The sequence below is a fragment of the Dendrobium catenatum genome, unplaced genomic scaffold, assembly GCF_001605985.2.
Source record: "Dendrobium catenatum unplaced genomic scaffold, ASM160598v2 fragScaff_scaffold_1676, whole genome shotgun sequence".
NCBI classification, from domain to species: domain Eukaryota; kingdom Viridiplantae; phylum Streptophyta; class Magnoliopsida; order Asparagales; family Orchidaceae; genus Dendrobium; species Dendrobium catenatum.
The window spans coordinates 766,949-782,681 of record NW_021320138.1 but is presented as its reverse complement, the minus strand read 5'-3'; the positions used below and the strand labels follow the sequence as shown (position 1 = coordinate 782,681).

The 15,733-nt window shown below is 34.0% G+C and overlaps 1 protein-coding gene across 1 annotated transcript in view; it reads left to right on the top strand.

The window, feature by feature from the left end:
- The window catches only part of LOC110096804 (AP-1 complex subunit gamma-2), a 62,725-nt gene that overhangs the window by 18,958 nt on the left and 28,034 nt on the right, over window positions 1-15,733 (top strand). Inside the window, exons 4-6 of the mRNA XM_020822903.2 lie at window positions 1,385-1,558; window positions 10,236-10,415; window positions 11,525-11,679. Coding sequence (XP_020678562.1) covers window positions 1,385-1,558; window positions 10,236-10,415; window positions 11,525-11,679 — 509 coding nt within the window. The remainder of the gene's footprint in view (window positions 1-1,384; window positions 1,559-10,235; window positions 10,416-11,524; window positions 11,680-15,733) is intronic.

Below are 15,733 nucleotides of genomic sequence, written 5' to 3'. Positions count from 1 at the left end.
ACAAACATTCACCCCCGGTCTACAAGATACCCTTGGACAAAGTAACCCATGGCTGCCGAAAAGGATCCTTCTGTCAGGTTGGGTCGACTACCTCCTCTGACTAAGTAGACCAGGGACCACGATGGCCCGGGACGATGGAACCATGGGATCTTGATCGGGTCCATCATCCATTCCCCCACCATCCGCTTTAAGTGCTAGATGGTGAAATTTTTATTTTTAAATATAAAATCTTTCCAAATTCCCAAATCCAAATCCAGTTCTCCATTTTCAAATATATTGCTGCTACTATATGCCAGATAACACGTATCCTCTATACGTATCTAGCCTTAATCGAAAGTTCTCTCTCGTTAGTGGGAGGGGTAATTAACTATAGGGGCTTGTGCCTATAGGAAACCATAACTCAGATCATAAAGTCCTCACAAAATGAGGGCAAAATCTCTGGGTAGTGTCTTATCTACAAACCCATCTGCCTTCCAAAATTTACCCCGGAACTTATCAGTTAAAACTCCCTCGCCGGAGAATAAAAAGAAACACGCGGTGAGGAGGCTGGGGCCGAATTTTCGGAGCCCACAATAATGAATGAAAATAATGTTTTGATTGGTTGCAAGTTTGAAAGATCCTTGGTGGCTTTTTCCAGGATATAACTTTGGTGAATTCTAATTAACCTTTTGCTTATATTTTGTTCTTTTCCTTTCTATCTACTATTGGGCATAGCTCAAACCCTCCCACCTAGCCTTTGACCATCCCTTCCAACAGTCAAAACCCTAAAGCTTTCTCTCTATTTTCTCCCGTCTTACGATACAAAAGCTAAATTCTCAACACAGCTTCCTTACTCTCCTACATACTTTCTAAAACCCTTCCACACCTCTTGACTAACACTCTCAAGTCCGCTAAACCCAAGCTCAGTCGCAGCATAAACCCTGACCACATCACAAAACAACCATCCACTTATCATGACAACCGAGAGCATCCTTTGCCTTCTTCCTCTAAGATCCTCCCTCCATCACCACATCAGAAACTTTTCCCTTAAAAGTCTAATCATCATTATACCAAATATTTAGCCTTGTTTTAATTATTTAGGTCAGTTTTCTGAATTCTCTTTTTAATTTGTTCTTGCTAAGTTTTGTTTGACCTTTCCTTATGAGATACATGCCATTTATATCACTGCCTAAAAATCCATCGGCATACAAGCACCTAAGGAGTAAGTTGTAGTTTTTATTGTTGTTTTCTTATCAGTGATTTTTAATATACGTTTCCTAATTTTAGCTTACTATGAGGCTTTATATTGTCTCAGTGTTCATGAGTTTAAAATTTCAAGTTTAAATTTCTTTTGTGTAGCATTCTCCTGTCATTAAGAGATGTTGGCTTGTGATGCTGTGTACAGGCTGCACTATGTTCCATTAGGATTGTAAGGAAAGTTCCTGATTTGGCAGAAAACTTTATGAGTCCTGCTGCTGCCTTACTCAAGGAAAAACATCATGGCGTTCTTATTGCTGGAGTTCAGCTATGTGCAGATCTTTGTAAAGCTAGCTCTGAGGCACTTGGATACTTGAGGAAGGTATTTTGCCCAAAACAAATTGCTAATGATGCTTGTGATATCTTTTCCTGCAAATTGATGTAGCATAAAACTACAAAGTATCATATAATCCGTCAGTATGAATCATGCCCTTGAATGTAGAGAAAGGTCCTCTCCTGACATCAATCTGTTTATGATGCTTATATCACGAATTCATGCAAATTCGTAGTAATAAAAATATTCTCAGATATATGTTTATGATGCTTATAAAAATCATTCACACACTTACTACTTGACCAGTAAATGTTTACTCGAGAATAAAGGCATCTCAATCTATATAAGTTGAATGCTCAATTAATCATTGTCAACGAATTTACTGAGGGAATCATTAAGCCTACAAATAAAGGTACAAGAACTTCCATTAAACTCCTTTATATTTATTTTTATTATACAAAAATCTCTCATGATCACCAATTATTTCTCATTAGAATGCGTAACTATTATTATCTCTAAAATTATCTCAGAGGCTTTAAATAATGTGAATGATACTAATGCTATGAGGGAAGTAATGAAAGACAAAAAAAGGGAATTGGTGAAGTTACCAAAAGAAAAAGAGTAGCAAGATCAGGATGTGGATCGGTGTTTTTTATAAAATATAAATATGATCCTTAACTATGCAGGTATAAAATCATTCTTGTTGTTAAAAGCTATATTTAAAAAAATGGGATTGATTATGTCAAAAAGTTTACTCCAATTGTTCAAATGAATGATGTTAGAGTTATCTTATCTTTAATGGTTAATACTTAATAGGGATTGAAGATACAACAATTCAATGTGAAAAATACCTTCTTATATGGTGAGCTGGAGGAGGAAATATATATGGAGGTCCTCAGATCCTATTACGGTTGGTTCAATCAAATATAGAATAAAATGTATGAAGCTAAAAAAGACATTGTATAGGTTGAAGTAAATTTCAAGATTATGGTTTGAAAGATTCATAAATGGTAATGCTTAATATGAAATACAACCAAAGTTAGAGATATCAGACATTATTTGTGAAAGATATGATTTCAGAGAGTCTCCTCACTACTAGTTTATCTTGATGATATCATCAAGATAGTAATTTGAAATGAACGAAGAATTTAAAGAATAGTTAAAATACTTTATTGGCACTGAATTTGCTCACTATCAACTGGAAATTTTCATATCACAACAAACATACATAACATGCCTATTGAAAGAAACTCTTAAAAAGTAGGATACAAATCTATTTAGAGCTCCATGAAATTTAATCATAAAGTTGGAGATGTTTCAGAAACTATAGCAATGGGAAACGCCTAGTATCAAAGACTAGTGGGAGGCTTATCTACCTATCACATGCTAGACCTTGATGTTGCCTATGTTTTTGATGTGGTGAGTCAATTTGTGCACATTTTTAAAGAATCACAATTTAAAACAATATATAGAATACTATAATATTTGAAAGGAATCTTGGGAAAATGAATAATATTAAAAAAAGGGGAGGATTTAACTTTTGAAGCAGTTGTAGATGCTTCTTATGTGGGTTCTATAGTTGATAGAATATCAAATTTAGGATGTTACACATTTTTAGGAGGCAATCTTGTGACTTTAAGAAGTAAAAAATAAAATGCGATAGCAAGATCTAATGCAAAAGTTGGATATGAATTTATGGCTTTGGAAATCTGCAAATTATTATGGCTAAAAATTTCCCAAAAAAATATAAAGGTGATTCTATGAGGCTTTATTATAATAATAAGTCAATGATCACTATCTTATGTATCATGATCGTACAAAGCATTGTTTATAAGGGAGAAGCTTGACGGTTACCTCATCTTTACTCTCGTACTATAGGTGAACAATTTGCTAAAATTCTCACCAAAAGATTATTGATGGGGGATTTGTCAACATATGTAAAACATTTTATGATGAAGTACAACATATAAAATAATATAGTATCTTGAATGTCAAAGGTATGATCTCGCTATGAATTTAATAACAAAAATAAATTTTGAACTTTTCATATTCCTATAAAATTTTTCTTACATAATATATTTAATTGAATAGTATTTATTTTATTACAAGATGCATGTTTCTCGTTTGAGCAAAGCCAGTATGATTTATTACATCTCAAGAGTTTTTCTCCTTTGATAAAATGTTTTATTAAATAATGGTTTACATTCTTTCGAGCAAAATATTTACTAACGTTTTTATATGATTTCAAACATTTTATTTCAAAAATTTGTTCATGAAATTTCAAGGATGATTGGATAAACTTGGAATTGATTTCATAAGGAAACCTGAGGAGAAAGGGTAAGGGTGCTTGCTTTTGAGAAGCGTAGGGGAACTCAATAGTATCCTATATTGAACTTTATATTTTAGGATTGAATTTATATTTTAGCTGATCATTTTATTTTGAAGATTAAAGCTTATATTTTAATAATATGATATTGATGAAATACTTGGGAAGGTGAGAACTTATGACGTACTTGATAATAACATCATCCTTAGATCCTATATTTATGCTGAAAACCATCGATAAGGCAATACTTCAAACTTAAATCTAATGAATGCACGAGATTTATAAACTTGAAACTTCACTGGAGGTTAAGTTAATATGACCTCTTGTCTTATAATGCTTTCTAAAAGGGATGGCCATCTAAATTCATCTAAGAGCTTTTAAAATCGTTCAGTCTTGGTCTTAATGCATATACTTGATAGGCTAGATTTTTTTTTTTAATTTTAAATAAAAAATAGGACTTACAATTTAATCACTTAAGCTAAGATGCATAACTATGAGGGGTATATATGTTGACTAACCAATGCAAATTTTCTTTAGTTTTCTAGTCCTTAATGTGATGCTTTTACTTCTATATGAGACTTACAAGACCATGCAAATGATGCTTATTAGCTATGAAAATTGGTTTAATGTTGATTTTGATAAGCTCGTTCTTATGAATGAATAAGAAGCCAAATAATTCGTTGCATACTAAGATCCATTAGGAGGCTTTACATTTAACTTGATTTTAAATTTTAGTTTATTTTTGACAAGGTATGATAGTTTTAAATGAAAAAAATTGTAACATGGTTGATTTAATATTATTTATATTTTATAGGAATAGAATTAACTTCTAAGGGCCTATCACACAATCATGTTCAGGCCAACCTCAGGCGAAGCATATAAAAAAAACATGCAATTTATATTGTGCATCTAAGGCAAGCACAATCAAATCATATAAATCAACCAAAGTAATAATAAGAAAGGCCCGATTGTGGTTCAGTCAGCAATACAATCCCATTATATATATATATATATATATATATATATATATATATATATATAACTAAATTTCTACCATATACAATCCAACATAGATCTACAGTCTGTAGGTCTTCAAGTTTTAACTTTTGATATAGCCAAAGCTTCAGTTTTGAGATTTATCATTCTGGTTCATCCTTTTCTTTGTATCCCACAACCTTATATAACTTGTTAATATAAAATTACATTTTTGAAAAAAATAAAAATTTTCACCCTTTTCCTATAAAATAGAAGTTATAAATCATGTATATTTAAAATCCATACATTGAACATTCCACACTTTTTTGCATTGATGGTGCCAAGAAAATTTCAGCCCATATTGGCTTATGCCTACTCATGGCTTAAGCATTTAAAATAGTACCTGCAATCAAGATTTGTTAGATTATACTTTTAATTTACTTGCCCCTTTTAATTATGGCCACCTATGTGGAAAAATAGGTATCTCTATCGAATTACTTAAGAGCAAGGGCCCTTTTCAGCCAAACAATAACGATTACATTACAAGCACATGGAAAAAAAAGACTACTTCTAGGATGCCTAAAGGGGTGTGCATTTATTATGTGTTGAGTGGTGTGTCTATCACACTATTATTTGATGCATTTTTTATGATGAAATAGGAAGATATTTACTTTAAGTTATTTCTGACATAAAACTTTTATTTGGCTTTTAAAAGATTTCATATTTTAAAGAGTTATGAAAAATTCATTGAATGACTACAACTTGCTTTGAGTTAAGCTTATCATTTATAGTGTCTTAAGATTCAATGATATAAATACTTTATTGTTGAGGTAAAAATAATACATCATAATATCAAAAAAAACTTAAATAGCTTTTATTGCTTTTAATGATTGTTTTAGTGTTTAGGCTTAAGTGAATGGAAATTTTGTTGAATTGGATTAAACAAATATGTCTTAGGATTTCACTTAGGACTTGTTGTTGAAATTTTGGTCTAGAAAAATTTCAAGATAGAAGGCTCCTATGGAAACTTACAAGTTTGATTTAATTTTGATTTGAGTTGAGATCATTAAACGGTCATTTACTTATTTTGGTTAAGTGAAGAATTTAGAATTTGAGCCTTCATTGGGATATCTACTTGTTTGGGTTCGGTAGATGGGCCTTGGTTTTTAGGCCAAAGGAAAAGAATACGGTTCACTTGATTGGGTCAAGTGAACACCAATTGGCTTTAGGGCTAAAGGGAAAGAATAAACCTGGATGATCGGGCCAAGTAAGGGTAGTATTTGGTCTACAACTTTGGAGCTTAAAAAAATAAAGAAATGGGAACTAAGATTTTTTGTTCTAAGGAGAATCATCTACTCATTTGGATTGAGTAGATGATCTTTGGATTTAGGGCCTAAGAGAAAGAAAATACTCCATTTGATTTTGGTTAAATAGAAAGGGAAATTAGGATTTTATTCTAATGCTGAAGATAGATTCATTTACTTGCATTGGGTACTGATAAATGAAAGGGACATGTGCATCAACATTTTTTGGAGCTAAAAAAATGTAAAGGATCCTATTACTTCGAAGCTAAGGGATAAGGGTTGTGTGATTTTTTTTCATATAACATGTTTGTGTTATTTGCTTGAATTAGGTTCAAGCAAATGCAAAGAATTAAAAGCATTGGTCTCTTATTTGAGGGTTAAAAACTAAGTGAATGTTCTAAAACATAAGAGTTTTAAAGATGAATGTCATTTTTAATTGGGTAAAACAAATGAGAAATGCTAGGCTTAGGGTTGAATACATAAATTTTTAATATTTGTTGACTTTGGAGTCAAATAAATTGAATAGACTAATGCTACTTTATAATACCATATAGGCTATGTAGGAGCCTCCATATAGAATTAAGAAAGAGCATTAGGGTAAAGAACTTAAATGGGAGAGGTTTTGATTGAGTTGGTTTCAATCGAAATCAACGCAAAGCTATGATTTATCTGATGTTGCTTTAGCTCCTAAAATGTTCTAAGATGCATAAGATAAAGTTTTGCAGGTTAAGGGAAAATCTAGAATAACATCCATGAAGAGAGAAAATCCTAAAAAAAAAGAGAATCTTATTTTTTCGACCATTTTGGATTTGTCAAATTGGAAAGGTCACCTATGGCTTGAGAAATAAAATAAGGTTAACTTTGGCATAAATATTGATTTTTAAAAGTACATAGAAGTTGATTTTTGTATTTTAGGAGTTTTTTATAATTATTTAGGATTTTGCTTTTAAAATTTAAGATAATTAATTATTTCATTTTCTTGGTTTAGCTTTTGAAAAAATACTAAGGCGGGTTTAATTAACTCCAACCACTATGAGATTTGAAAGATAGAGCTTTAGAGGTCTATAAAATATCCCATATGGATTTTATAATTTTAAAATTAATTAAAACCAAAACTTAGGAAAATTGAAAACCGTTGTAGGTAATGGGTTCCTATAATTTTAGGTTAATGCTGTCATGATTTAGATTTTAATAGGAACTTAATATTTATTATTTCATAAATTTGTAATTTTATTATAATTAATTATGAATTTAAAGAATTTTTAGGTTTTATTTAAATTCCATTATTGGATTATTCAGTCATCTTGGGCCCACCATTTTTTGAGTGGGAAAAGGCAAGGTCATGATAAATGGTCAAGGTCACTTTGATCTATAATATGGTTCGACTAGGATAAAATCTAAGATGTCTAGTTTGGATGAATGAATGTGGATTTCATGCATAGAGGATATTAGACCTGAATATGACAATCCAATGCTTTCTCCATCATCTTGTTTCTTCGGCCCTTGAATTAGATCATTCGTTGGAGGTAAATGGATCTCCATGGACTAAAGAGGAAGGCAATAGGATTTTGGGCTAAGAAGCATCTTTAAAAGTTACCTAATCGGACATAGGTTTGGTTGGGCTTGTCACACACATGCACACACAATCTAATGGCTGATAGACCAAGGCTTTTTAACTTTTCAAATAAAATACCTAATTCAAGCTATTGTTTAGTGGCAAACTGACCGTATACTTTCTTCTAATAGAGATGAAGGCAACTGAGAAAATAGTTGAACACTTTCTAATGCTTGAATTGCTTTGGACCCGACAATCCCACCAGCTCATAGGACTTGATATTGGCTGGTTTTAATAGTCATAAATGAAGGAAGCTCATAAAAGATTGCTGCTCGAGCTCTAAAATTTTTAAAAGTCTCCATCTTTTCTTCAAAGAAAACTTCCTCTGCTCGATTGAATCAAGGTTGTAGACAAGGATGACAAAGGAGAGAGTGATGTGAGAAAGGGAGAGTCGCTATGGGAGGGTGACCGAATGGGATGAGAGAATTGGAGAGGAAGAAATGACCTGGACCTACTCAGCTCGCAAGCATCCCATGTGAGAGAAAAAATGCCTCTGTCTCTTATGAAAATGAAAAACCACACTTGAGTCCTACATTCTACCGACTCAAAATGAAGATGAGAATTTGAAAGGCTATTGACCCCTAGTTCATTATAGGAAAACATAAGTGATCGATTTCCATTACCTTGATAGCCTGCGATTGTTGGCAGTAGTAGAGGATGTAGGAAAAGGGCACACGACCACTAGGACCTGCTGTTTCTCCCTTCACATCTCAAGTCTTTCAATCTCTTATCATCTAATTTGTAGAGGTTTTAGGAATGCTAAGGCGGCTAATGTATAACTTTTTTTGGAAATGGCTGAATCAAATGAACCAATAAGATTTAAGAGGATTCAATTTTGGGTATAGAATGGATTTATTCAACTGATTTGAGCTTAATGGAACTTGGGTTGGTTTTTAGCTGTTTGGGCTGAAGCAAATGAGCCAATGAAAACCTATTTGGCTCAATTAGAATTAATTCAACCAACTTGAATTGGCTTGGGTAAACTTGAGATAAAAATTATTCGGGGTAGTTTTTTTTCAATATTATTAGTAGAATTCAAGTTGAATGGTTGAAATGGAGGAGTGCATCGGGCCTGTTGTGTGATAGAAAAGTACCTCTCAAATTTAAAGGAAATTTTTATAAGGTAGTGGTGAGATCTTCAATGCTTTTTGGTACAGAATGTTGGTCATTAAAAAAAAAGCATAAAATTAAGTGTTACAAAGATGAGGATGCTCTGGTGGATGAGTGGCTTTACACTTAGAGACAATGCGAAATAGGTATATTCGTGAAAAGGTTGAAGTTGCTCTATTGGTTGATAATATTAGAGAGAGTCGCCTTAGATGGTTTGGTCACATAAAATGTTGGCCTTCTGATAACCTAGTTAAGAGAGTAGATGCATTAGATCCAACCTATGCTAAGAAAGGTAGATGTAGGATTAAAAAGACTTGGTTAGAAAGTATTATAAATGAACTTTTTTTTTTATTATATTTAAATGGGAATTTGACTCTTAATAGGACACAATGGAGAAAAATGATTCATGTCGTGTAAGTGGCCCCACATAGTGGATAAATGCTTGTTGTTGTTGGTATATCTTTCAAAATTTTGATGCTTTTTGATAGAATTTATGTATTATCTTGATTTTTGCAATCCAGGGTAGAGAGGAAACAATTTGTGTATGAAAATTTATAATTCCCATTTCATGCGGGGTAGACATTTAAAGAACAATATAAACTGCTGTTGCTTCCTCATAATTTATTTCAATACATATTCTTGCCTAACCAATAGCTATTATAGATTGTATTTGCAAACTGTAAAATATAGTTCAGATCATTTATTTGCTGTTCTCATGAAAGTATAGTTGAGGCCATAAATGATCTGTTCTCTATTCTTTCTTTTTAAATAAAGCTGCAGGGGTGGTAATTATTTTGTTTGTAACATTATATAACAAATAAACAATGGCTATGTAATGAGCAGTTTTTTGTTTTCTTAATGGAGCCAGAATGGCATTATAAGCATTATGTTTTGTGATGATGTCATGCAATTTTTGACACAATGAAGCACCTGCAATTCTTGAATTCTAGTAGTGCTGTTATACTAGGTGAAATTTATAAAAATCATGTCTGCATTGGTGTTATTGTTATAGCTGTGAATACTGAATACTGTATTTTACTCTAATTTCTATTAAAGTTGTGAAACAGTCTTTATTCACAATTGCACCTAACTAAGGAGCCCATTTTATCAAATAAACATTATTGCTTGGTAACAAATTCTGAATTTTTATGGATTTCCTAAGATACCATTGATTTTTGTTTGTGTAAATTCTACAGTCTAATGTCATTTCTTGCTCCACCACATTTATCGATATATCTTGACATTTGCTATAAAGCTATTACTATTATTTCTATATTTTATGGGAATTTATGTTTAAGGCACTTATTTTTGTCATTTCACTGTTAAATCTAGCTTCTTAGTTTTTTGGTTGATTTTACTTACTATATTTAGATTAATTTTCCACCTTGACCATAGAACTGCACAGAGGGATCAGTCCGTATACTGAGAGATGTTTCCAACAGCTCATATGCACCTGAGTATGATATTTCTGGAATTACAGACCCATTTTTACATATCCGAGTGCTTAAGCTGATGAGAATGTTGGGACAAGGAGATGTGGATGCAAGTGAATTTATCAATGACATTCTTGCTCAGGTCAATTCTTAGTATTTGATGTTCTTTTTCACTTCTATGAAGGTTTGTTATGTGCTTGTTTTGTTTGTGGAAGTTCATATTGATTTGACAGATGCAAGTTCTTGGACTTATCAATTCAGTTTTCAAATGTAAGGTCTAAGACCTATATTTAGTGTCAACTTGTACAATGGAATATTTTCTTAGTGATGATAATGATGCATTGAAAATCATGCATGATAATAATGGCCATTCTCATGGATAATTATTTTCCTAGACATTACCAATACACTTAATTCTTCACTAATTGTGAGTTGACTTTTGCTTTGGATGCTTTTTTTACTTGAAATTTATTTGTTTCTCATCCTTGGTGGGTTTTACTGATACTGTCATTTATGCCTGATGAAGCACATAGGTTTTATGACCATCATAGATTAAACTTATGATTATCTGACAAGGACTTCGTATTAATGCTTCCAATTTCAGTTGCAAGCAAGTACTTAACGTAATTTTCCAACATAACAGGCAATTTCTTGATAGGCTTAAAATGCGACCGAGAAAAATTTGACTGGGAATCTGGAGCCTGGTCGAGGAAGGTTGAAGGTTAAATATTTGTTTAACAGGCAATTGTAAATAATCATGCAATGATAAAGAATTCAGTATTTATTAATGCCGAATCATTCCCAGCAATTGACATTCCAAAACTATATTGCTTGTCATTAGAAGTGATGAAGGATTGTCAGGACATAAAGATTTACCCTAATTTAGATTTTAGAGTTAAACACCACCGGAGCCACCTATTGGAATGAATGGAAGATGAGGATTCCTAAAATGCTCCCGAAATATTTGTAACAGGGTTAAGGAGGATGATGATGATTTCTATGCTGACTGACTTTTTCCATTTATCAAACTATTATTTTCTAATGTTTTGTTATCTTTTTTCCTCTCAAAAAATCTAATTTTATGTTATTGTAATTTTATGGTGCTGATTGCTACATGCATATAGTATAGTGTGCGTTATGTCATTTAACAAGTAGATCGTAATCATCAACCAAACTGGCAGCGATGACTTTTTCATTGTGCTCTACAATTCTATTCATTGTGCTATTTGTTGACTTCATGAGCTATGTCAGGTTGCTACTAAAATTGAGTCCAACAAAAATGCTGGCAATGCTATTCTCTATGAGTGTGTTGAAACAATAATGGGTATTGAGGCTACTGGTGGCCTTCGAGTTCTTGCAATCAATATCTTGGGAAGGTTCTTGTCAAATCGTGACAACAATATCAGGTCAATCTTTATCAGCAGATGTTTTCAAAATAGTTGTTTGTAATGATTTCTCAATTTTGTTATCATTGCTTTATTAAAAGGACTAACTTGAATCATATTTGATGCAACCAAAAAGCTTCCAAAACAAGTGGGAGACCCTTCGTCACAAAAAAGAAACAAAATAAAAACTAAACTAAGTCTCCACAACAAATTGAAGACCACAACGTATACTAAACACTTTTTTTATTTCATAAAAATAGAACATACAACTTTAAATAGAAAGACACAACATAATTTTTGTAAAACAAGACATTACTTTGAAAACTTGAAATGACACTTATAAACTTATATAAGAGAAGTCCTAGAGGTAAGAAGCCGAGACGAAGGAGAGGACAAGCTCGCAAGCTTTCCCAAGTAGAAGAGAAGAATGGAACAAGCTCTCAAGCTTTTCCAAGAAGAAGACCCTCAGATTTTATTCCAAAAATAACTTCATAAACTCCTCTTTTTGAATACAAAACATCTAATATATATAGGAGAAAAGGGGCAGCCAAACAGCTCAAATTACCTCCATTTAAACCAATTAAAAAGGGGAAAACATAAGGTCAGCAATCAGTCCGGAAACAACACCCGAAGAGCCACACAGGAAACCGAAAAAGGCAGCCAAGGGGGGAGGAACAGACAGCCAGGGGAACCGGGACAGGCAGCCAGGGGAACCAGAACAGGCAGCCAAAGGGAACGGAACAGGCAGCCAAAAAGGGGGGAAGAACCAACCACGGGAAGGAGCCAGGGGGAGGAACCGAAGAGGCAATTACAAGGGGGATGAACGCCCCCCCCCCCTGCCTACATCAATATTTAATGTAACATTGTTGGAGAGATCATAGTTAGTTCCTTACCATTCCTAAGCACAACACCTCATGCATTGCTACATTTACATAAAAAAGGTTGCACATTACCTATAGAGTCCTTCTGACGTCTTTTAGTAGATATCCCTATATTGGTAAAACGTGATTACTTCACTCTTTTAGTTTCATGAGATCGGAATGAAAAAGAATGGATGAGAAAAATTAATCTTGGTATAGCATTTCCTTTCCGTCCTCCTGTCATACTCACATGCCAACAAACAATAGTCAAGATGGTGACTTGCGTAACAATGATAAATAAGATCCTTGCACTTAACTGAGACCTTGTAAAATAGATTAAATGGAAAATCCATGTTATTTATTATTCCTTAGAATTCATTCAAAATGGAAATAGGTTTGTCAAGGTTTGACTTAGGTATATAGCAACAATATGGCTTATAGCGTGTGACTTTCTTTGTCTGTGGGTTTGTATTATGGTCTAGTTTTGTGCCTAACGGTTTCTTGCGCGTGCTTCTTCCATTATTCCTATAACTAGAATTACTCTCTAGTTCTTGTAGACATATGAATTTTTGTGGGTGATGTGAAACATACATGCATGGATGAATTGCTTTAAGGAATTTGCACACGTAATATTCATGGAACAAAGAATTATATCTTAATGTTGGATTTAACGACGCAATAAAACACTAAGAGCGGTAAGACGAGCTTAGGACGAATCACGTGCATAAAAGTTAAAATAAGAAAACAGTCAATTTAATCTAACGTTGCATACATGGATGGTTTCAACAATAAATCCCTATGCCAACAATAAGATTAGTCACTACAAGAGATCCCTCACTCAACTCTTCTAATTACTAGGCTTTAGCGGGGAGCAGGACAGCCCCTGATCTTTGCAGAAACTCCATGGACAGCAGCTGTAGGGGCTGGAAATCTTCTGGACAGCAAATTGTAATCTCCAAAAGTGCAAGACAACAAGTGCTTGATTGAGAGGGGATTAGGTTAGATGAAAAGGAGAGGAGGGAAAGTTAATAAATCTGAAATTAATTCAGATTTAAGTGAATTTGGAGGGAATTGAATTTGAAAATTTGAATTCAAATCCAATTAAGGCTTAGGTTTCATTGGCATTTAATGGGTAATACCCATTAATGGGGCCGGCGGTTTCAAGAGAGAGAGGGAGGGATTTGGGGAGGGGATTTGTAACTTCCAAATCAATTTATGTCATTTAGGAAAGAGAATGACAACTCAAATCTAATTTGAAATTCAAATAAGCTTGGAGTTATGCACTTTCCTAATTTAGATTTGCAAATAAGGAAAGTTTTTTTTTTTTTTTGAAATTTGAATTTCAAATTTCAAATTGAGAAAAGGGACTAATAAATCCAATTTGATTTATTTTGAAATTGAGTTCATGAATGATACTTTCCTAATTTAGGATTCCCTATATGGAAAGAATTTGAAATTTGAATTTGAATTTCAAATGAATTCAAATTTTCCCTCTCATGCTTGAGCTAATTAGGAAGTCATTATGGTGATTGAAATCATCATAATGAGGGGAAATTATGATGGTGGCCGGCGGCAAAGGGGAAGGGGGGCGGCTAGATGGCGGGTTGAGGCTAGGTAGGTGGGTGGGATTTAGGTGGTGGAGCTAGAAGATGAATTGGGTGGAGGAGGTTGAGCCACCGGTGGTGGGGAAGTTGTAAGGGGTGGAGTGAGTGGGGGAGAAAGGAGATGACAATAAAATACAAAATAAGGTAAAAGTAAGCTAACGGACTCACAAAGAGATCGTAAAACCGCGAACCTTAGACTATTCCAAAGGTTGACGGGTATTGCGATTGCCCACACCTTGGGTCTCTCCTCCCATGAACTCACTTAAAGATCAAGCAAAGAAAAATAAGATTTCATTTCAATATTCATCATCCCCTCTCCAAGAGGAGGGAGAAGGCTTAAATAGCCAAATACATGAAGGAAAATAAAAGACACAATTTCCCCTAGGGCAAACATAGGACAAAGCCCTCAAGTGAGGGTAGAAAGGGAAAAGTACAATAACAAATCAAATACATAAAATATAAAATAAATAGGCACGATCGTAGCCGTTGATCTTCGATGTCCTCATCAGTGGGTGTTCTTGATCTCCGTATATATTCCAAAATTGAGTTCGAATGAATGCGAAGAGAACGATGATTTATGGATGCGAGGTCGTGCAAAACGAGCATCGAAGCAACTCTATGCCTAGTATCGCTTGATTACAAAATAGATTACATCGACGAACTCAAAGTGTCAAATTTACCCAAAGGGAGCTGATTATGCATAACTCTATGGTCTTTTTGCAAGTCGAAAGGGGAAATTGATTGTGCGCGAGTCGACAACGACACATTTCGAGAAGCATGGAAAATGAGAATTTATGCGAGTAAATCACATTTTTCTTTTATTATAAACTAATTAATGTTATTATGATAAATTGTTTTTTAATTTATGTTTATATATAATTTAAATATTACAAAAAAAAATCCAGCTTCAGCTTCCCAATCCTATCTCTGCCTCCCACTTGATTTAAAAAAATAATAATAAACCTAAAATACTTTCCTAAGATAACCTCTGAAAATCATTTCCCAGCTCCCCTTCACTACTTCACACGAGCACAACCTTCACACCCGAACTCCTCTTCCTCAACTTAGTTGTTGTCCTCTCCTACCCCAAACCTCTGTAACGTAGCAAGCCCATGACCTTTCCTCTCTAGCTCTCACCCTTATTCCAAGTGCCTCTCTCTCCCAGTCATACCCGACTACAACCCAACCAAATTATGGGTCGAAACCTGCTCCAAGCCCACCCCATCTCCACCTTCTACAGCTCTTAAGGCCGCCGGATACTTGCCCAAATCTTCTTCCCTCCATCCCAACTGGCCACAAAAATTCCTCCCCTAAACCAAATGGCAGCTTGACCCACTTTCAAATAGCTCACGCCACTTCCCTCACGCTCTCGACTCCCATCCACATGAACTCCCTCCGAATCTGTTTCATGCAAAGAGGCTCAATCCATTCTTCTCTTTACAACACCTCATCTCTAACCGAACTCCTCTTACCCTTCATCCCAACCGGTCACAAGCCGCCCAATCCATTCACTTCAAACCAAACCCATCCAAATCCACCTTTAGCAACTTTCCTTCAAATAGAGAGCAACTAACTATTACTCTCCCTTCCATTCTCTCTCTAACAAGAGGG